Here is a 23,719-nt window from a genome sequence, read left to right on the forward strand (position 1 = left end):
GGAATTTTAAATTACTATACAAAATCTTTTTAAGATCTAACACAAAATTTTTTTTATTTAAATCTCAAAAATTATAAATAGATTTACAAGTCTACCGGTTTTTGGATTATCGTGCATGCATTAAAAATATTTGCTAAAAGTAATATTTAAATAAAAAAAATGACAAAAAATAGTACCCGTATAAATTGAAAAAACTCAATTTTTCAATTCTTGTACTTATCAAATTAAATGATGGGAGTGTTATTTTTACCAGACTCTCTTAAACGGGGTGATTTAAGCTAAAAATAAAAGAGTAAAATCTGAAAAAATTGATTTAAAAAAATTAAAAATGTTTAAAATGAGCATGACTATAAAAATTAAATTTTACTCCTAACATTGATACGATATAGATTACTGAATTCATAAATCTGAGAGTACATCGTCTAAGATTGGTAAAAAAGTTGACTTCACTGTTTGACTTTAATATGAAATTGAAAAAGAATAATTATAAACTGACTCTCCAAGGACATCTAAGATAACCTTAACTATGTTTCGCCATTTTCTTAATAAAGAGAAGAAAAGAAAAAGAGAGGTAGATGGACTTTGTCTGATGACTATGATGGCTTGCAAGGAAATTACACACATTTAGGCATTTGAAGAAGGAAAAAAGAAGAAGGGAATAAGAAGTAAGTAAAAAGATGATGACCCAACTCAATATTCTATTAGTTGTTTAAAAAATGTGTTGATTGAACCGATATCGATTATATTATATAGTAATTTTTTATCATTTGCAATAATTTTTAAAATATTATACTATTTACAGAGGTTAAACATAATATTTTATAGTAATTTTTTTAATTTTATATAATATTTTTCACAAAATATAAAATGAACCGATTAAATTTATATATAGGTACTTATTTAAACTCAATAACATAATGAGACTAAAATACCTGTTTGATTCAAATTTGATCAATGCGGTAGGTAGCTCATTATCGATCGATAAATTAAATCGTCTGGTAGAATTTTATTAGCGATTGCTGTTAGTATGATAAATAATCATTGGATGTATAATTTATTGTTAAATATATTTTATCTTATTTTATTATATTTAATGATACAAATTAATAAAAATAATTTATAATAATTAAAAGATTTATAATTAATTTTCTTTAGCTCAATTGTATTTATTATTAAAAATATTTATAAAAATAATTTTAAAAATAAAAATTTAAATTTAAATTATATTAACAAAAATTTATAATTATAAATATTATAATTATTTAACTATTAAAAATAATTTTAAAATAATAATTATTTGTTTTAAAATATAAAAATTTAATTATATAAAATCAATTTAAAATAAGTTATTGTTAATAAATTTTAATAAGAATAATAATATCTAAATAAATAAATTAATTAAATCAATTATCAGCTGATAAAATATAATTGAAAACAGAGTAATTTATTAATACTAATTGAAAGGAGAAATTGAATATATAAATTATGAAGAAGCCTCTAAAAGGAAGACAAGAATGTGCCTTTTACATTCTGTTGGATTTGGATAGAATTCAATATGTGTTCAGAATCTTTGGAGCAGAGTCAGGTGGGCAAGAACAGCATTAAAGTTGGAAAGTTATTTTTTTTTAAATATGCCAAACCAGAAATCTAAGACTTCGGTTTATTTATTTATCTTTAATCTTTTTTGGTTTAAAAGAAAATATCAAATCATTAATAAAAGTGGTATACTGCAAAAATCTTACTTAAAAATCGTCTCCTTAATTTTTTTAACAAAGAAAATACTAAATGGAAGTTGAAAAATGCAATCATAGAAGGTAGAAAAAAAGATAACAGTTTCAACAAAGAAAAGAAAAACAAAATCATGAAGCATTTATTTATCTTTCTTTAATAATTGTACTGTTATGTATTAATTATTATTTACTTTTTTTACTTTTACCCTACTGTTAATTTTACCTATCTCAAAAATAAAATTAAAAAAAAAAAACATATGTGGATTGATCAATTAGATGTAGCTAAATTGCTATATCTGCAGGTAGGTATTAAAAGACGTAAAAAAAGATCGGAAATAAAAGATTTATCATAGGAAGTCTAATCTCATACTCCTAATAAAAAAAGAAATCAATTAAATGATAAATTACAACTAATCTATCTATTATTGTCCTTTAAAAAGAAAAGAGAAATTAAAAGGAAGATGTTAACATGTTGAAACAAAAGGAAACAATATTAATGGGTTGAGAACCATATTTCTACCTAATAAAGCTACAGAAAATGACTTCCATTGAATTCTGCTAAATGCCAACTACATAAAGCCTTCACAATTCATCTCATTCATTTTTATTTTTCTTAATTTTAATTTTTTATTATCTATATATAGTCCAACCACTCCCTTCCCAAATGATCCCAACCAATCTTATATTATTTCTCACTATTTCTATAGCAAATTACAATCATTCAGTTGGGTGTTTATATTTAAATTATTAAATTTCATTATTATAAATTTATCATGAAACTTTTTTAAGCGGACTTAGTATCATAACTAAATGTATAATAATTTGTGTTATTATCTATTCATTATTGTTAATAGTAATAAATATAATACAACCAATATAATTAGTTTTGTTTATAAATAACATGATCAACTGAGCCTATTAAGGAATTGCTTACTCATCATTCATGCATGAGGTTATTAGATTACATTTTTATTGCCTTACATTTATTTCTTGATATTAAAGAAAAAACCCTTAATATAGGTGTATTTCTTGGATTTATTTAATTAGATTACTTCTTTTGGCATGTAGTGTCCGGCCATCATTATATTTCTTTTTTATTTATTGGTAAGTAATGAAATTGGAGATTTTTAATTAATAATTAATACATTACTGAATCACTCATCTTATAAGAATAATTGAGAAAATTTATAGTTTCTTAGTAAATATATCTATCCATTTAAAAATATTACAATTCCTTAGGTGGTATTTGTAAGAAATATAAAATATAAAAAAATCAATACGTAATAATAAAAGCAAGTGATATTTCAAATAATAGCTGCTTTAAATATTTCAATCGAATGATAATAGAATCTATATGTAATCTAAAATTTTATGATAAAATCAATTATAAATTTTAAAATAATAATATATCTAATAACATCATCAAAATATACATAAATATATTTACAAAATACATATTAAACTTGTCAATTCTTTTTAAACCCATTAGAATTTATAAATTTATAATACCAATTACTTGCAATTCTAAGGACATTATAAGTAACATCCACAAAAGAAAAAAAGAAAAAGAGAAAAGTTTTTCCTTCAATAGAAAATGAAAAAGAATGCTCTAAATTTACATTAACTAACCCAATTCATGCAAGAATTTGAAAAAACAAAAGAATAAATTGATGATTGTGATGGGAAAAAGTAAATTATTTTGTGATGACAGATATCATTATAGATGTTTGGTTTGAGCAATGAGACATATCATGTCTGTCATCTTCATATGGATTTTTAGGTTTCTTTTACCTTTTCTTTATAGGGTCAACCCTTAAGTATTCTAGGAACATACAAGAACTACACAATAACTTTGTTTGGAAGAATTTGTTTGTTTATTGGATTCATATAGATTGTCCATACACTTCCATGTTTTTATGAGGTCCCATTCTTGCAAGATAAACTTTAAATAATATATATTATATTATCCTTAAATAAAAGACAAGGAAACTTTTCTTGGTCTAATTTTTTATAAGATTTCTTTCAAATAATTGGGTTAGATCATTAAGTTATATAATTGCCAGAAGTATAAGCAACTGTTTTATTGTGAAAATAATGGCATTTGCACCTTCTAAATAAAATTGATATTGATTGATCATAAGAAGACAAATTATACCAAAACTTGATCTGACTCTTTCCAATGCGATTGGCCTATTCATCAATTAGCTTGCAATAATTATGAGTTGGGGGTAGGCTCATTGTTAAAGGGTTTATTATTAATTTCCCAAAAAATGTATCAAAATGCACAATTCGATCCTGCTATTTAAAAATTTATATTTAATCAATTTTGCTTTTATTGGTTAATAACCAAAAGGTGTTTATGACTATAAGAGACTAAAAACATTTTTCAGCAAAAGGATTTATTAACTAAAAAGTGCAATTTAATTTCATAATTCCAAGAATTAAAGTATAATCCAATTTGAAATATTATATATAAAATACAATTTATTTTATTTTATAATTAAAATGTAAAACCCTTACGAGATTTTAGTTAAAAGGCTCATTAAAAGATTACAATTTCATTATATATATATATATTTAAGAAAATAGAAATCAACCATGCTTTTGCTCATGAATTTAATTTATTTTATATTTTTTTCCTTCAGGAGGTATTGGGCGTACTTGATTAAAAATTCAAGCACAATTAATTTTTTGAGTCTCTTGAATGAGATAATTTAAGGTCTATTATTCTCAATAGCCCCATGCATTTCATCTCAAAACCTAATGAATAAAGAAAGAAAGTTAAAGAGAATTCAAAATAGATAAAATCAAAACAAAAAAAATATTATATAATATTTATATAAATATTTGACAATATAAATTTTACTTTATACTAAATAAAAAGAAAGAAGACAATTTAAGAACAATCAAATTTCGTATTCAAAATTGGTAACCTCTTGCCTTTAAATATTTCCTTTTATTTTCTAATTAGGAATAAAAAAAAAAAAAATCTCACCAACGGCAATAGCTTTCTAAAACATGATTCCTCTTTGTCCTGTTTGGTACTTTTCGGGATTGGAATTGGTATATATTATAGCTTCCTGAATTTAAAATTTATTTATTTTGTTTGTTTCACAAAAAAATAATAATAATTAAATTAAATTTACTTTAACTTTAAGCATAATTTTCAAAATTATTAATTAAATTTGTTTAGTAATTTAACAAAAAAAAATAAGTTTATTTGTATTTTAATTTCAAGACTGAAACAACTTTAATAGACTTGACCATATATATATATATATATATATCAATACATAATGTTAGTTTAATTAATGTAGAGTGGATTGAATAAGACTTCTATGAGTGGTAAAATAATATTTTAAAAATCTTAACACAATTATATATTTAAGATTGAAACTCAAAGTCTTAATTAATGATAAGTTTTTTTTTACTATTTTAATTACAAGCTCTATTTCTTTTTACCATTTTATAATCTTAAATTTTAGAATCTCAACCATTTAATATCAAGTCAGGAGTTGAGCTTCTGTGAAAACAATTAAGTATCAATACATGCAGGATAATGTGTAATAAATTATAAATTGAAGGAGGATTCGCCCATGGAATTACCTCAAAATAAAAAAAGAATTAGAAAAACAAAATTTACCTATAGAATATGTGAGTTGGTACGGTGTTGGCACATTGAGGTGGGTATTTATATAGAAAAATATCATGTCCAAGCATTTGCCAGTTCATACATGTCAGGATAATGTGCATGGAATTTCATTGGCAGAAATGGGAAATTCTTTTTTGGATCATGATAACATGATTGTGATATATTTTGCCACACATTTTGGATTCATAGAAAATGCAATTTTTGTCCTAAACAAAAACAACATTAATTCCTTTCAGCCAGAACCACTGGCTTCTATCACTAAATTCCTTAGTTCTCCAGGCATTGCCAACATCCAATTTTTTTATGCCCTGACATCAACTGACCTTTGCAATAACTTCCACTTATTTTTCCACAGGCTGTGTTCTCCAGGACCATATATGACTTTTCCACAATTTTTGTTCTTCAGGACCATTTTGTTGTCATATATATCACAACAGGAAAAGAAATAAAAATCATCCTGAAGTCTTAAGTTGCTAGTATGGTTTATTTATCTCATTCTTAACGTTTGAGAATGCTGAAAGTTTTAAACTTGATAACTGGGATCCCGACAAAATATGTAGTCCTTTTTCTCCCTTGCCTTCCAAGCCAAGATTAGGGTTTCCAACATGAATCCAGGCTAGGGTTTTGTTGCTTGGTTTCTTCCATTCTGTGAAAGATTTTGCTGGTTTCCACCAGCTCTAAATTCAATCATACATGTCAAGATTAACCCATAGCTCTCATACTAGTTATTATGAATCAATATGCTATGTATAGAGATCTGCTAAATATTTACAAACCATTAATCCTTATTAAAGCTTAAAATACTTTCTCAATTTTGAGATCTTATATATTACACTTGCGATTTCTAATATAATTTTATTCACATAAATACATATAACACATAGAATAATGTAATTTTACAATTTCCTCCCTCACCGAAAATAAACTATACAAAAAAGTCCTACACGATATAGGAAATAACTCCCCGTTATTTTTTATTTTTTATTTCTATATACAATATGTATTGCACATTGTGATTTTATAATCTAAAAATTCAAATATTCTTATTGGTAATTCTAATAATCTAATCTATTCTAAAAAAACAAAGAAAAAATCTATAATCTAACACACAATTTTGACTGTTAAATTACTAGTACTTTTTAATCAATTACACCTGTAAATCATTAACTATTGGATGCAAACTGTTGATTTATTAGCCATCAAAGCTCAACTAAATATTTCCTTAGTTTCATTTATGGAATCTGTAATGAAGCTGCTCATTCTTTAGCTCATTGGATTTTACGGAATATGCAGAGTCGTTGATATGTTTAAGTTAATATTTGTAAGTGCACAAATCATTTTTATAGTAAAACGGTAAATTCAATTCGAGGTTGATCTCTTAAAAAATTATGAGGTCATTTATTATATAGACTAGTTATTATACAAAAATAATAAAAATAAATATAAATACTCCAAATCAATATTTAAAAAGTATAATAAAATAAACTAATAAAATAAATATACAAATAAAATGAAATTTATAAACTATATGATAAAAGTAGGATTAGCTTAACAAATTATTTAGTAATCCATTTGTTTTAACCTTAAGCATATGGTGATCTTCTTTTTTCTTTTAATTAGTCAAGCTAATGATGCAACTAAGATTTATTATATTAACATAGATTGAAGTAAATATGGTATTTCTAATACATTCAACCTAAAGATTTTCATGACAATTATTATGGTTGAATTAATATGATGGTCAACCAATAATAATAACTGAAACTAATAAAGATATGAATGTAAAAAATTATTCATCAAATAAAAAATTAATAAGGTTCATACATAAGTAAAAAAACTAAACTTAATATTTAAGAAAATTATCCTGATATATTTAATCAAATAATCATTATAATTAAATAGAAATATATAAAAACAAAGCTAAAAGCAAAGACTCCCTCTAAATTCAGAATCCTTTCAGATTTAAAGATAATTGATTCTCACTCTGTACTTTTTAAAAAACTTTTTTTAGATCTTGAAAAAATATAGAAAACTAAGACTAACGTGTTTGGAGAAAATGAATTATAGAGAATTGCACAGAGATTAATAATGGATAAATGCAGATTATAGATGTAGTGTAGGGGAGGCTCCTCCTTTTTTTAGAACTAGATTTGTAAAAATATTATATAAGAAAGAGTTATCCACCAAAATAAATCTCTTTAAAAATACATATATCAATACAAATTTATCTAATAGATAAGGTTATAAATATATTTATCTCCATCAAATATTATGTCATGATAAGTTTAATATAAATTCTAATAATTATATAAAATAACTAAATTGCCCAGGAGCTATGTAAATTTCGGCTAGATCTTGCAAATAGTCCTATTTAAATTTATTTTTAAATATTTATCTCTATGTTTTTTCTTTTAACTAATATTATTTGAAAATAGATAATAAAACTTAAATGGGATATAAATACTTATTTCACCATATTATATATAAAAATACATCATTTTAGACTACTATAAATAACTGTATATAATATGGACCTATTAGTCGTTTTGTAAAACTCTCTACACTGTAATACAGTTAATATAGCTAGTTTAAACATATTTATTGCCATAGGTGAAAAGTTACTTTACCTATTCCTTAATAACATAAATAAATATTAAATTAGTTATTGAAAAAAAAAAAAAATTGGATCCTCTTTTCTTATGCCATAAGCCAATCGCAGAGAGTCATATTTATAGTTGTTTGGACAGTTTAATGCATTTCTTTATTCCAATGGTCAAGTCTTGAAAAATATGTTTTGGTTTTGGTTAATTAACTCAGATGGAATGTTCATGATATAAAGAAATTCGCATATTTTTAGCACACCACATAAAAAAAAATACAACTTAATTATATTAAAAAATAAATTAATATATAAAAGTAATTAATTATTTATTAAAGCACCGGCCAAACAAACACATTGACTAATGATGAACGAAACAACAAATCTCCATATATATATGGACTATCTGTTAATTTAAGAACCCTAATTACAGCATTGGATCCTCTTTTCTTTTCACACAAGTCAAAATGACAAAATTTTCCACCTTTTGAAAATGTCAAACCATTACGAAAGCTTATTCTTTTTACCATAGTCAACAGGCGATGGTATTGTTTATTTAATTTCTTTTTCCTTTTCTCTTTCCTTAATAGTTTTTCCATTGCGAAATTTCCAATTTTTCAGTAGCTGGGCTCGACAACCTTTGTTAGGACGACATCAGGTTGACAGGTTATGAATCTAATCTTTTCATTTTCCTTTGTAAATACTAATATAACAAGTGCAAGTAATCTCTGTATATAACAAAATAAATGAGTTGTTTATGTTTTTTTGTTCAATGTAATAATGAAAGATTGTTGGTTTAATATAAAATTTATAAAATAAGCTAAAACAATCCGCCAAATCAATTTTTATTTTATCAATTGAGTACCCCAAATCATTTTGGAATAAGAACATAACTTTTGATTTTATCATTATTGATGATATGAGATCTGAAAAAGAGAAACAATTATATCATATTTTAGACTCTTTAATTTAGCTGTTTTCATGATCTAAACGAAAAATTAATAAACTATTGAGTAATTTGAATAAAATATATTTAAATTTAAATTAAAAGAATACAATATGTATCGTCTAACACTCTCTGCTCTTTAGATTTTAAAACTATCTAAACTTGTAAAGAGCTGCAGTGATTAATTTGGTTCAATTGGAGCACTTCTATGCAGATTAGGAAAAACAAAAGAAACACACTTTCATCAATGGGTGCAGTTGAATAAAAAGAAAAATTACATAAAATCAGAGTCAAATGAAATAAAATAAGAACGTAAGGGTGTTTCTGCAAAACTGTCAATAGTACAGATTAAAAAAAAAAAAAAAGGAAAAGTGCAACAACACTGAAATGAAAGTCGTCGATTCTCCTCATTTCCACAACGCCCAGATCTCCACTGACCAAAAAAGAAAAAAAGAAAAAACTCCATCCAACGATCAAGGATCCAATCACCAACGGTGCACTCGAAAGCACACAATTATCGCCTCTCTTCTCTTTTCTCCTTCACTTTCTTTATATAAATCTCTCTCTCCACACGCCGCCACTGTAATTCAGTGAAGTCACTGAAATTAATAATAATCCAAAAAAAGAAAGCAAAAATATTTAAAAGATAAAAATAAATAAATAAATAAAATAAAAAAGCCAAAGCTGACACCATATACATACTCGCACAGCTCACTTGCTTTAACCAAATATATAAATTAATTAATAAATGCACACACAAACACACCAAAGGCAGCAAGCAAGTCTACTTTCTCTCCCTAGCTGCACGTTTCCCAATGATAACAACCAACCATCACCGTCACCGGTAATTTCATGGCGGACCAAAACGACGTAGTTACACAAACCTTCCGAGCTTTAATAGAAAGCGCAGACCGGAAGTTCGCACGTGTCAGAGACCTACCGTCGTACGGACGCACTCCGCAGAACCACTATTTCCAGAAAGTGTTCAAAGCGTACATGAGGTTATGGAAGTACCAGCAAGAAAACCGGTCAAAGTTGGTTGACTCCGGTTTGAACCGGTGGGAGATAGGGGAGATCGCTAGCCGGATCGGTCAGCTTTACTTTAACCAGTATATGAGAACAAGTGAAGCGAGGTTCTTAGTTGAAGCGTATGTGTTTTATGAAGCAATTTTAAATCGGAGATATTTTGAAGGAGGAGCTAATAAAGCGAAGGATATTGGTGTTAGGTTTAAAGAGCTGAGATTTTATGCGAGGTTTTTGCTTGTTTCTTTGATTTTGAACCGTATAGATATGGTTCTCTTGCTTGTTGACAGGTTTAGAAGTCTTGTTGATGATTGCAAGTCTAATTTCAAGGTAATTTTCGTTTTTCTGTGAAAAGAAAAATTCTTTCTTCTATTTATTATATAAAAATGTGCGTGTTTATTTTGCTTTAATTGTTTTGTTTGTGCCTTTATTTCTTTCTTTCTTTCTTTCTTTCATCTTCTTTTTTTCCTTTTCTTATATTTTTTTTGAGAGAAATTAAAAATGAAATGCTGGAGTTTGGTGGAATTAATTTAGTCTGTCTTTGTGAATTTGTGAAATTAGGCTAACTTTGAGTGTTATTAGAGCTGTTTTTTTTTTTGCAGAAATTGGTGCTTTTTTCTTTTAGTTATGTCAAAGATCATTACAGCTTTCTCTTATTTTAGGAAGAAATTGGTTCAAATTTAATTTCATTAAATTACAAAATTAGATTACGTGTTTCTGTATTTTACCAGGAAAATTGAACCACAACATCCTTGCTAAATAACTAGTCTGGCATGTTTCTTCGTGGTCTTGGGAGTTAAAGCCACTGATTGGACAATAATTTAGCTTTCAGGCAAAGTTTCTAAAACAGAGAATTAATGCAAGGAAAAGAGTTTTTTTTTTTTAATTTTGCAGTTATAGGAGATTTTAGAAAAGGGCATATCCAGCGTTCTTAGTATTTTTTTGGGTGAAACTTTTAGATATTTTTTAAAATGAATGAAGGTGGTGCTTATTTTTGGTGGGACCTGCAAGTTAAATGGGGCATTTTGTTTTGTGCAACTAAAGCTGGCTGAATTTCATTTAAGATGAAGGCAGTTAGTACTTGTATATTAATTTGCACATAATTTGTAATTTAGCAGAGGACAGTGGATTGGTATTTTATTCTTATGTATGGCTGTAAATTTTTATTTTTGAGCGTCCAAATTTCGAGGAAGGATAAATGTGATTCAACTAAGATTACAGGCTAGTGAACTGATTGCTGTTTTACAATTTTACAAGGGTTAAAGTGGGAGTGAAAAGATGTGTTTCTGTGTGATGCCAAGGGCAATTCATCAGATATTGCTGCAGCCTTATGTACTTTTTTGGTTATATTTTTAATCGAGAAGTGGAGTTGCTGAGAATTGAACTTAAGAGACTGATTCTTTTCTTTAGACCTAATGAAGATATGATGTAATTTTCAAAATGTTAGAGGAGCAATTTATAAACTGATCAGTTCTCTCTCTTTTAGGATTTTCATGTGGAGAGAAGCTAATACAGTTGTCTTTGAGCTAACAAAAATAGGAAAAGCCCTGGAGTTTGAGTATGCATGAGGTATAGATGTCTCACTGGCCATTAATTGTTTGCGATATCGTGAACACTTTGTTTCTTACAGGAGTTTGTTTCCATTTGGAAAAAATAAGAAGCCCCTGCACTAGTTGAGCTGTCTGGCTTGCTGGCAAGTGGGTGGCCAGTTGGGTTTTCAATCCCGGTTAAAAAATTTGTTGTTCTGAAGATGTTAAAGACTGAATGCAAGGTAGTGAAGAAGGTTTTTAAAGATGCTTCGCATTAATATTACTTAGTTGGCCCAGTTTCACTGCTCTGATTTGAAACTGATAAATTTTAGACAGGAGATTGAGAATTAGATTTCATCTGTGAGATGAATATGGTAAGATTGAGAATTTGATCATAGAGATCAATATGGTAAGATGTTGTGCAAAACTACAAGTACTTGCGGAAATATTTAAGGCATTTTTTTCCTTCATTAATTAATTATCACTTCTTTTTTTCCATTTATATATGAAAGGAATTTTCTTTCTCATAATTTGAGCTGATCTAACCATTTTTAGGTGAAAGCTTTTCTGAGACTTTGGGACTAATAACTGGGGATATTGGTAATCACCATTAACAGCCTAGTCCCCACATCTTTAGAGACATGTGACAATTTATTCATCTGGAGCTATTTTTTAGATTTTTAATTTTTAATATAGCGCTTAAATATACACAATTCTCATGTGTCTATGCTAGAGACTAAAACTCTTTTGTATTTGTTACTCGAATAATTTAGTATTAAATGATTTGTCAGTTAATACTTGATACTTGGTACTGTGATGATCAATAGTGTATGGATTATATCTTGACAGGAAACAAACTTCAAAGAATGGAAGCTAGTGGTGCAAGAAATAACCCGCTTTATGGAAGTTGATAGTGCCTTTGAAAATGCTAGGCCTTTGCGGTATTCTGTTTTGCTTGATACACATCCAACTTCTCGTCCATATGTTGCCCGTTTCCATGCAAGGAAGGTCCTAAAATTTAAAGATGCACTCCTCACAAGCTATCATAGGAGTGAGGTAAATAGTTTGTAATGCTAATGCTGTTGTTTATTGATGTACTTTTAGGAGTTTAACAAATTGGGAACTTTCTATGTGAAAGTAGATCTTTTGTGACCTGTTATTTATTTTGTAAATTTCAGGTTAAATTTGCAGAACTTACTCTGGACACCTACAGAATGCTGCAGTGCTTGGAATGGGAGCCGAGTGGGTCTTTCTACCAAAAACGTCCAGTTGAATCAATCTACCAAAAGCGACCGGTTGAATCCTACGAGAATGGCTCTGTAACTGATCATTCTGGAGCTTCTGGATTAATTGATATAAACTTGGCTGTAGATATGACTGATCCAACTTTACCGCCAAATCCTAGGAAAGCTGTTCTTTATCGTCCTTCTGTGACACATTTGCTAGCGGTTAGTTTTGAAGACATTACATGATTTATTTGCTAAAGTACCTTGCATTGACTAGGACAGTTACGCTGCTACATCTACTTGCATATTGAAGTAGTTATTCCCTATGTTGTTGGCTATTATCAAGATTTCTTGCTAACCAGATCTCATGTGATGTTATAATCCTTTATGAACATGCATGATTTCTGACTTCGTGTGGCATGTAGCTTACAATGAATTTGTACTTTGGCGCAATGTTAAATATTCTAAGTCAACTTTGTAAAGATGTTGATTTTACTTTTCATATTAGAAGCAGTTTCTATAAAACTGGACTCTTATCCAATGTTTCTCCATGCATCAGCAATAAAGGATCAGTATTTTGATTAACAAAACCTTAAGACAGGGATGCATTGATTGTTCAATGAATGTATAGATTATAAGACTAGCAGTAACTAGTGCTAACACTAGGCTGCCATTTCACAAGTCATTCCTTGTGTGCTTGTTCAGGCTGCTTTTTGTTATGAGTTTATAATCATTAAGGTTGATATTCAACTACATTATCTGCTGACAGGTTATGGCAACAATTTGTGAGGAGCTCCCTCCAGAAAGCATTATGCTAATATATATATCAGCCTCAGGTTAATTTTTTCTCCACTTTGCTATTTGATTCAACTGGTCATGTATATATTTACGATTTTAGCAAATTCCTTATGCAGGTAAGGCTGGTCAAAGTTATGTTTCTCAAACAGATAGCTCTGGAGGATCAAGGAAGTCTTCGAAAAGCAAAGTTGTCTCTGGTACATCCAGTGAGCAGAATAGTTCTGCTTCTGAAGTTCATAGTAATGGCAAGCGAGATTCAAATGACTATCATGACAATTATCTTTGGTTATGTCCCAGGGGAACTGGTGGTAGGTGGCGTGTATTTTTCCCTCTAGCAATAATTATTGCAAATGTTACTTCCTCAGTTCAAAAGCATATATTTTTCTATGCTTTCTACTTCATGTGCTACTATTCCATTCTCATGTGTGCTGCTTTTGGATTCAGGCTCAAATGCCCTTTATCCTGGTGATATAATCCCCTTCACTCGAAGACCACTTTTTTTGATCATTGATAGCGATAGCAGCCATGCTTTCAAGGCAGGTTTGTCATAACTTATGTCATTTTTGTTGATTTCCATTTACTCTACTACATTAGAAAGTTTACAAGCCATAATTTGCTGCCTTATGATGAAATTGCATGTCAGGACTACTTTAGTGTTTGAAGTATTTGTTTTCCCCAAGTCTTTTCTGCCTACTATTGCCGAGTGGGCTTGAAGATTTTCGCAAACAATTATAGTAGAAAGAATAATTAATTTGATAAAAACAGAATTACATGAAAAGTTATGAAGATGTTTTAGCCTAACTTGGTGACAAGCATAAGCAGTGCATATGCATTTATATGAAATGGAAAGTCATCAATTGTATGGTTCTGGTAGATAGATTTGTTAACTGATACACAAAAGCAGCTAGTTGCTGAACACAAATATTTAACTTAATTGCACATGGCCATGAAGAAGTATATTCTTCTAGTGATGGAGAAGTTGTTATGCAACGTAAGCTATTAGATTGATGTTGTTTGTGGAGGAACAAGATTAGAAAATCTACCCTATAGTAGCAATAAAATTTACCTAAATTTGGAGGAAACTGTTCGAAATTGTTATATTTTGACTGGAAAGGATCCTCTGTTTTTTTCCAACACATCTGCCTCTTAATCATTGAGTGAACTTGAGAATATAATCATTGCATGACACATATTGAAGCTGCAAAAAGCCTCCTCTGCTAGATCTGATTTATTTATTTACTCTGTTGGGGAGGAAGAGCTTACCGCTTGGGTAAGAGTAATTTCATTTCTTTACTCATCCCAGGGAAAATCTTGTAAAAGCTTCTGTCTTTATGCTTTATCCAACTACTGGGATTTTTTGCAATTCATCTATACCCTTACAAGTTCTTGCTTACCTTCAGATTAATGTGAACTGTGCATGCTTTTTCAGGTCTTGCATGGTGCTGAAAGGGGAGAGCCAGTTGCCTTGCTACTTTCACCTTTGAAGCAGACATTCAGGAACCTATCTGATGTTAGTACAACCCACAGTGGAAGCCAGTTCACCTTTTTCTTGACTGCTCCTCTACAAGCATTTTGCCAGATGGTTGGCCTCACATCTGTCGATATTGATACAGTAAGTTCATTGCAAAATATTTTCAGTTATGTATGATAATCATCTTATCCCATCTTGGTGGTCTTTGCTAAGTGAACTCTGTTTTTAGGATGTTTATAGCGATGCTGAGGAGATACTTTGCAATGTCTTTGCCGAGTGGGAAGTGATTCTCTGTAAACTAACTAGCCTGGATCTGGTTTGGGCACAAGTTTTATCTGATCCATTTCTGCGGCGGCTTATTCTAAGGTATATTTTGATCTTGCTAAATTGTCCCTCTCTGATATAAAGTGATGGCCTTTTGAGATTGGAATAAACTAATTTAACAATGTTATAATTTTAAAATTTGGTGTAACATTTTCTCCTTTCTCTACCCGGGCTCCTCATTATGAAGTGTATACAATAATAACCCTCTCCAGGTATGATTAAGTTTTAACTCATATTCTTCGGAATGTATCACCAGGTTTATATTCTGCCGGTCTGTTCTGTCTCTATTCTGTATGCCACAAGATAATGAGCAATATTTGCCTGTTTGCCTGCCTCATCTTCCCAATTCTGTCTCTCCGAGCTCCGAAATTGTACGCTCAGCTGTCATCCGACTTGCAAATCACCTGAAGGTTGCTGATTATTTTCACGTTGATGGTATGTAGTTAGGATCATTAAGTGTTGAGAAGAAACTTAAAGAGGGACAGAATCACACGGTTTAGGCAATAAAAGAGTTCCATTCACTTGATGAGATGGGTAAATCCTCAATTTAACCAGCTGGCTTTTAGAGGCCCTTACGAGGAATATAAACTGGTGATGGAGCACAAGCCGGCAAATAGAGAAAAAAATTACGTCAGGCATGGTTGCTTCTGCTTGTTTTATCACTTTGATCAACCTTGCCAATTTTTTAGTGTGTATGCGGAAATCATGTTCTTGTCTTCTGCTATGGTTAGATGGATGCTTGATGAAATGCAGGTGTGTAAGTATAGCTATTTAATTCTTTAGGTGCTGATTGGTGTATAATCTAATTGTTTTTTATGCTTTGTTAGAGCTGTTTTCAAGCAGTGCTAGTCTCTTTTGTACCTTTGTAAAAGAAAAGCAGGTAGTCAAAATGTTCCTCTTTTTTTTTTTCCCTTTTAATTCTTTTTTCGAAAACCTTTTCTTATAGTGACAATTATTTCATATGTTATTGGAGAAGCTGCTCAAGTAGCAGATGTAAATGGGTATCGTGGTCCGGGAATACCTTCAGAATAGCTGTATCAGTTATGTGATTGGCTCCATTATTTGTTCTCTTTTTTGTTTTTCAAATGGAAATTGAGTTTGCTTTTAGTCTAATTAATTGTATTCTTTTTTGGGTATAGCTTTGATCATTGAAAGTTAGGAGATTGTCTAGCTATCCAATGACTAGGTCAACCCTGAAAAATCAACCATCAAATAAACGAAAATGATAACATATCGGTCTGGTCAACATAATGAAACTTAAATTATATATTATACTTTTAAGAGTTTCACAATATTAAAAATGATAATAGCAATTGTACTCGCAACTATTCCAGCCGCAGCTTATCCGGATCCTTTCAATTTGAACAACGTTTTAAATTGAAATTATTATTTTTTGATTTATAATAAAAAAATAATTAAATACATTGGACAGAATTAATAATACCCTAATGCAAAAGCAAACTAAAGATTAACAAAGAGGGAAAATGCGGCAAATATTTGAAAGACTGGTGGAGCCTTACGTTTGGCTTAGTGGAAAACCCGCCAAATTCGGTTAATCCTACAAAATTAGCCGAAAACCCCACCTTAAAGAATTTTTCCAAAACAGTCGCTATATTTGAATTTATCCATTTTTATAGTTTTTTCCCAATCACGTCAAACTTAACATTAACAATTCAGATTCTGCCTTCCCTGCTCTTTCTTTCCTTCCTTGCACTATTCTTTTGCCATCTTTCCTTGAAAGTTTCATGCATTAGTTTTCTCTCCTTTTCTGAGTTTTTTCTCATTCATGATTTGCCGCTTTTAGAATGATTCAGCATTGGTGCGTTCTTGATTTTTGCACTTTTATCTTTGTATGCTAAATTGTTGTTTCTTGTTATTTGTCTTTTCATTCTTGACGTTATATATATGATTTATTTTCAGGTTTGGGTTCCTTGGTAATTTCAAAATACAAGGCTTCTTTGGTTGCATCCACCAAGTTCTATCTCTATACCTAAAGAGCCAAGAACTCAACTCCAAGCACTGGAAGAATTATCCAAGGTAAACTATTTTCTTTATGGCAATGGATTCTGAGGGAACGTGCATGATTGTGTTTCGAAACATGCATTTTCCTCTTATTCTTAGTGTTTTCTTTTTCTTGAATTACTTTTTTTAAGAGTAGTTTATAATTGAGTTTTCTTGTCGATGATTCTTTTTTCTTTAAGAAATTGAAAAATTGATTTATTTGGTCTAAACATCTTCTCGATGAACATGAAATAGCAAGTTTATGGATGGGCTTTTGTTAATTGTGGTAGAAATAGATCTTGATACGTTCTGAGATGCAACAACATCCTCGGCTACTTGAGAAAGAAAGATTGGCTGCAACAGAAGGAGAAAGAGATAGAATCTGCAATGAGCTTAAAGAGATGAACAAGGCAGCTGATGAGGGTAATGGTAAACTAACTGAAGCAATGTCCAACGGAAAGGTTGCTGGTGTATTTTCAGAGCTGAATTCGGCGATTGATTCCTTATTAAATTCCAATGAAGAGTTGAAGATCAAAGAATTAGCCATTAAATCTTTGAAAGCTGAACTCGAAAAAACCAAGGAGCTAGAGACTAAATTGGCAGAGAAAGATGCCTCGTTAGAGAAATTAAAAGAGGAACTGAGCAAGGCTCAATCCTCTGAGGCTCGTGCATGGGATTTGTTGTCTAAAAGCAAGGAAAGAGTTTATGAACTAGAATCGGAATTACAGAAAGGAAAGGAATCAGAAACAAAAATATTAAATTATTTTGCTGTACAAACAAAAGAGCTTGAGCAAACCAAGATATTGCTCGAAGAATCGAAGCTTGAAGCCACTTCCCTCCATGATGAAGTAGATAAATTGGGGGGTTCACCTGACAAGAAAAGCAGTAATGGAGATGAATCTCTATTTCAAGGTGAACCAGAAAGTCTTAAATCTGAACTTCGGTTAGTGAGAACTAACCACGCTCAAGCTCAAGAAGATGCAAAACGTTTGGCGAAGAAGATTGAAGGGTTGCTTAAAGAGATAGAATTGCTCAAAAATGAATTGAAGCAAGCGGTTGAAGCAGAAGAGAACAGCAAGAAGGCAATGGACGACTTAGCAATAGTATTAAAAGAAGTCGCAACAGAAGCAAACCAAACAAAGGAGAAGCTCATTGCAAAACAAGATGAGCTTGAAAACTTCAAAAAGGAATCGGAAGAATTGAAAGAGAAGTTCAGGGAGTCGGACGTAAAGCACAGGATTCTCTTTGAGGAAGCAAAGAAAGAAGCTGATCTATATAGAAATACAGCAGATAGATTGAGATTAGAGGCAGACGAGTCGCATCAAGCATGGAACGCAAGAGAGACAGGCTTTGTTGATTGTATCAGGATAGCTGAAGATGAGAAGATTGTGGCACTAGAAGAGAATCATAAACTTCTTGAAGCACTTGCAACTGCTGAGAACATGACGAAGACAGCTAAACAAGAGAATCAGAAGTTGCGCGATATACTTAAACAAGCACTGAATGAAGCTAATGTTGCCAAAGAAGCTGCAGGAATCGCCAGGTCTGAAAATTCCCAGCTCAAGGATTTGTTAGCTGAAAAAGATGATGCTTTGACTTTCATCACACGGGAGAACGAAAACCTAAGGATTAATGAAGCTGCAGCAATGGAGAATATCAAAGAATTGAAGAGACTACTCTCTGAAGCATCAGGAAAAGAATTTAAACCAGAAGAAAAGGAACAAGAACGTAAGCTAAAGCCGCAGACTTCAGCAGATAAAGAGCAGCCAAAAGAAAGGAAATTGAGCAATGCTTTCAGCCTTAATCTGAAAGATCTAATAATCCACACTTTACACTATACCCATGATCAAGATAAAAGAAATAATGAAAAACACAACGGAACAGAAGAAGATGAAGACTCGGAGAATGCTGACCCTCTTAAAGGATCAATATTTGATGTAGCAGAATCACCAGTAGCAGCACAAACTCATCATATTAATCATCACCATAGAAGAAAGTCCTCTATATTTGCAGAAGATGGAGAAGCAATAAATCCTGATGATCTGGAACAACTAGACGGGGTTCATATGGATGATGTGGAGAATGAAAGGAATCCCAAAAAGAAGAAAGCATTGCTGCGAAGATTCGGAGATATTATAATACGAAGAAGAGGAATCCATCGAAGGGAGTCCTCCATTGGAGGAGTGGAAGGTCACAAGAAAGAATTGTCAGTTGTTAGTGAAGGGGGTCATAAAACGGAAGTAGCATCACCAGGCGGTGGTGATCAAGGTCACAGGAAAGAATCTTCAGAGCCTGCAGTTGGTGCTGGAGATCAAGGCCACAGAAAGGATTCTTCAATTGCTGAATAAATATTTATGCATATTCATGGTAGATTGAAAGCTTTGCTTCATTCAATTTGAACTTTAAAGTAGTAGATCATTCTTTTCGTCTTTTGAACTTCAGGGTGAATTATTTAAAAAAAAAAAAAAGAAAAAGAAATGTGAATATATATTATACACACAAACAAACACACACTTATCAACATCTTTGTTAAATGTACTTGGAGAAATAAGAATAAAGTTTCATAGATTGAGACCTAACCTGCATCTCGTAGAATTTAAAGATAATTGTTTTGCAGGATGTGAACAATTTAATTGGAAGCAGAAACTTTTCTGGTTGTGAATGAATGATTCTGAAATATGAAACCTGCAAAGGTAATTTGAGTAATATTGTTCACATAATTAAAAGTTGCAATGCACTCGGACTAAAGAAAATAAGAAACAATTGTATGTGAATCATTAAGAAACTGAGCTGGCATGTATCTATAAAAAGCTTTCTGAAGCAGTCTGCCAATTGATAAGGGGTGCAAACTGGAACAAATAGAGAAAGGCTGGTGTCCCATAAAAGCAAAACTTTTCATTGACATAACACGGCGTCAAGTTCAAGTGTTTTCTTTTTATCCATAGATAACTTAATGGCCGGTGGGCTATGTAACAGGGAATAATCATCACTTTATCTTCATTATAAAAGTGAAATCTCACCTAGCACACAGAATTCAAAATTTCCATCTTCCAAAAGCAATTGTTGTTGCCACTCCAGGACCTAGAAGTAATGAAAAGACTAAAGAGGGGTTTAAAAAAGAAAAATAAATAAAAAAGGGGCGAAAGTCAAAACTAACAGCCAAAAGAGCAAAAGAAAAATAAAAATAAAGGAGGAGCCGCACCGCATCGTTCATAAGCTCTCCGATTATGAGTGGGGCGGCAGTGCAGGGGTGGCCAGCAACCATTTTCAGGTGCAATAATGTAATTTTAAATTGCAAATACTGATCTTAATGTCAGTTGGAGTTTTAGAAGCTTGTAGGATTAATGGTGGCCTTACTGCCTTAGCTTTTTAAAGATCATATCTCAGCCATCGTGTTTCGACTTCTCAACTTTTCTCTGCTTCCAGAAGGAACCCTATTAATCGGAGAAATTGCTTATTAGTAACTATTATGTTTGGAATTTCTTATGGAGAATTGTTCCTCCTCCTTGGAGCCACCGCTGCATTAATCGGTTAAGTATCTTATTTGTTCTTTTTCGTCACAGAAATGTTAATGAATTTATTTAGGGTTTTGATTAAGGTTTAATGCATTGTAATTTAGGACCAAAGGATTTACCAATAATATCCAGAACAGCTGGGAGATTAGCAGGTCGAGCTATTGGCTATGTCCAGTTGGCTCGTGGCCAATTAGAGAATGTTATGCAGCAATCTCAAGCTCGCCAGGTTTGGTTTGCTGCTCTTTTTATTTTACTTTTATTATTTTAATTGCAATGTTTTGAAGGGAAATTGGTAAGTTCTATGCAATTTTTTAGGTGACATTTTTTTCTTAAGAGCAGAATAAACAAATAAAATGAATATCTAACTCTATGAAGTTAAAACTGTAGATAATATATTAGATATGATTGCAGTTTGAATGTGTTCTTTTCGTAGTTGATGCTTATTGAGATTCTTTTGGCTTTTGTAAATTAGGTCCATAAGGAACTCCAAGATACAATGGCTCAGCTTGAAGCCATTCGTCATGAAATTCGAAGCGTTTCTATCTTGAATCCTGGTCCATTAACTCGGAGGCTTGTTGATAATATTGATCATACATCTAATTCGAATGGTATGTCCAGCCTTGTCCTATACTTTTCCAAGTGATGATCATTCTTTCTGCAATTCGGGAGTCTCTAACTCTTTCTTTTTGGGACATAGACAATATTGTTCCTAATAGTCAAGATGCAGAGAATAAACCAAAAGCTACTATTTCCAAGCATTGTACTGAACCAACAAATGGGGGAAGTATACCAACACCTAAAAATTCCAAGGTTTTTATTGTGAAAATTTATTTTGCTTGTTCTGATTTCCGAGCAGTGCGAGTATTATTATCACTGTGTTAGTGCTCCTTTTCCCTTCTTTAATGGTTGTTTTTCTTCTGGGGTATTGATTCAAAGACCTCAGATTTATGTATTATGCACAGCCAAGCAACTGCACATGCAAGATTGGCTGAATCTTCTGCTCTGAAGACTGGTACAGATGCAGGAGAGTTAATTGATGATGCCAGTCTTCTAAATGTTCTGCCCTTGTCTGCTGAAAGTACTGGGATGCTACCAAATCGCCCAGGTGATAACCTTTACTAAGGTGGACTTACTGTGTTCATCTAGTAATAATGCCTTTAGTTATGCTTTAAAAACTATTTCATGCTGCTACTGTAGTCTGGTCTATTAAATTTGTGAGCTGAAATAGCCATGCTCTGAAAAAACATTCTAATGATGCATCTGTGTCCAATTCATACTTGCATTACCAGCATATTAAAAGTTTGCAGTGATTACATCTTAAAAGAATGCAATTGGCATTATCCATCCTTTCTTAGGCTACTGTCAATTCGTTTGACCTGTATGCAAATGGGCCTTTCATGAAAATGTTTATGAAAACGTTTCTTCACAAGCATGTATATGTTGATGCTTAAGAAGCATATTGCTATGTTTACAGATGATGTGAAAGGATCCGACATTGTGTTGGAGGCCATACTGGAGGCTGAAGTGGCTCACAATGCCAAAGAGTTTTTTGCACAGCCTGAAAATCAAATAAAACATGAATGAGATAGTATCTTGTTCTTTCAAAGGTAAGCATTTGTAAACACCATTATGAAAAATGGAGTCGGGTGAAACCTTTTGGTTTTCTTTTTCCTGCAGATTTTGCTGTTTCTGATGTAATTGCAGAAAGTGCCGCTCCTGTCATTTGACAGTGGAAGGCAAACCAACAGCACCTTTTTAACGGCATTGTGATTGTAAATATGATCTCTCTTAATTAACTGATAAATTTATCAGAACGCTGAAAATCCTAGATGAGGTCCACTTTCTTAGCCTTCTATTACCAGCTAGATAATCTCAGAAGCTGTTGGGTTAAATATGCTGTATTGGCTGTTTCATGTGATAAAATGTCATATTGAGTTAATTTAACATAGTTTTCTTGATGCTCGTACTATTTTAGTGTTAAACCAGTTTGTCAGAGATTTGTTTTAAGGCTAAGTGATTCTCAACCTACAGTCTTATTCTCTATCCAAATTATAATTTTTGCTCCTGAAATTGACTTATATATGGTAATTTGTAATTTGTTTTCTTGATAATGAGCAGAACAAGAGGATGCATAAAACGTAATTTGTTTTAGCAAACACCGAAGAAAAAGTTAGGGTTCTTCTTTTTATGTTTGGATGCCTAGAAAATGAAAAGTAAAGAGGGAGAATTCTCAGCTCTGATACTATAACAAGAAAATAAGAAGCAATTATGTGGGAATCCCATTTGATTTATTGAACTGGCATATACAGTAACTGATACCAAGAAGCTAATAGTACAAAGAAAGAGAAATGTGTGTCGTAACTAACTAACTAACCAACTAGTCCAGCTGGCATATTTACTAAATTAATTACAAAGAATTAAAACTAATTAAAATATTTATCATGCGTACTTTGGAATTAACAAACTGGGGATCAACAGAAGTCAAAAACCCACGGCCGCCACTAGATTATTTGGATGAACCTGTAAGACAGACAAAATGACACAGCATTCTAATAAAATAAGATTTTCTTCACATTCTTTAAATTTTCATTAGAAAAAAGAAAAATTATTGAATAAATGATTTAATTAATAAAGGCAAAAATTAAGGTCAACTGTCTCTTGCTTAAGGAAAATTGATAATATGAACTAATTAAAAATCTGTGGATACACCAACTAAGCTTAATATATCTTCAACAATTTCTTCTCAATTATATTGGGAGAGTTTGGCATTGAGGATGGCAAAAGCAAAAAATTAAGATCAATTGTCTCTTGGCTTTAGATGTTTTTTTTTAAAGCAAATTTAGAAAAATAGTTTATAAAAAATTAAAAAATTAATATTATGAAATTAAAAAATTTCTTATTCTGG

At 31.0% G+C, this 23,719-nt stretch overlaps 3 protein-coding genes across 6 annotated transcripts; all 3 read left to right on the top strand.

Moving 5' to 3' along the window:
* The first annotated feature begins 9,106 nt into the window (after nucleotides 1-9,106).
* LOC8273532 (protein SCAI) lies at nucleotides 9,107-16,216 on the top strand. Of its 2 annotated transcripts, XM_048376803.1 has the most exons (9): nucleotides 9,126-10,280; nucleotides 12,329-12,535; nucleotides 12,658-12,927; nucleotides 13,475-13,541; nucleotides 13,620-13,811; nucleotides 13,948-14,039; nucleotides 14,933-15,115; nucleotides 15,204-15,340; nucleotides 15,555-16,216. In XM_048376803.1, the coding sequence occupies exons 1-9, from the start codon at nucleotides 9,780-9,782 to the stop codon at nucleotides 15,739-15,741; spliced, it is 1,836 nt and encodes a 611-aa protein (XP_048232760.1). In that variant the 5' UTR covers nucleotides 9,126-9,779; the 3' UTR covers nucleotides 15,742-16,216. The 2 variants fall into 2 exon arrangements, with proteins under 2 accessions (XP_048232761.1, XP_048232760.1); XM_048376804.1 differs by lacking the exons at nucleotides 15,204-15,340; nucleotides 15,555-16,216 and having other exon boundaries at nucleotides 9,107-10,280; nucleotides 13,948-14,043; nucleotides 14,933-15,098.
* Nucleotides 16,217-16,555: 339 nt separating this feature from the next.
* LOC8273519 (CAP-Gly domain-containing linker protein 1) lies at nucleotides 16,556-19,878 on the top strand. Of its 2 annotated transcripts, none has more exons than XM_002531618.4 (3): nucleotides 16,556-17,117; nucleotides 17,219-17,335; nucleotides 17,590-19,878. In XM_002531618.4, exon 3 carries the CDS (start codon nucleotides 17,614-17,616, stop codon nucleotides 19,645-19,647), a length of 2,034 nt encoding a protein of 677 aa, XP_002531664.1. In that variant the 5' UTR covers nucleotides 16,556-17,117; nucleotides 17,219-17,335; nucleotides 17,590-17,613; the 3' UTR covers nucleotides 19,648-19,878. The 2 variants fall into 2 exon arrangements, with proteins under 2 accessions (XP_002531664.1, XP_048232759.1); XM_048376802.1 differs by having other exon boundaries at nucleotides 17,596-19,878.
* Nucleotides 19,879-20,176: 298 nt separating this feature from the next.
* Nucleotides 20,177-22,758, top strand: LOC8273521. Of its 2 annotated transcripts, XM_002531620.4 has the most exons (8): nucleotides 20,177-20,570; nucleotides 20,726-20,829; nucleotides 20,919-21,040; nucleotides 21,287-21,422; nucleotides 21,512-21,624; nucleotides 21,751-21,919; nucleotides 22,289-22,421; nucleotides 22,492-22,758. In XM_002531620.4, the coding sequence occupies exons 1-7, from the start codon at nucleotides 20,527-20,529 to the stop codon at nucleotides 22,396-22,398; spliced, it is 798 nt and encodes a 265-aa protein (XP_002531666.3). In that variant the 5' UTR covers nucleotides 20,177-20,526; the 3' UTR covers nucleotides 22,399-22,421; nucleotides 22,492-22,758. The 2 variants fall into 2 exon arrangements, with proteins under 2 accessions (XP_002531666.3, XP_048232762.1); XM_048376805.1 differs by having other exon boundaries at nucleotides 20,178-20,570; nucleotides 22,289-22,758.
* The last annotated feature ends 961 nt before the right edge of the window (nucleotides 22,759-23,719 follow it).

Source organism: Ricinus communis, chromosome 7 (genome assembly GCF_019578655.1).
Source record: "Ricinus communis isolate WT05 ecotype wild-type chromosome 7, ASM1957865v1, whole genome shotgun sequence".
NCBI classification, from domain to species: Eukaryota; Viridiplantae; Streptophyta; class Magnoliopsida; order Malpighiales; family Euphorbiaceae; genus Ricinus; species Ricinus communis.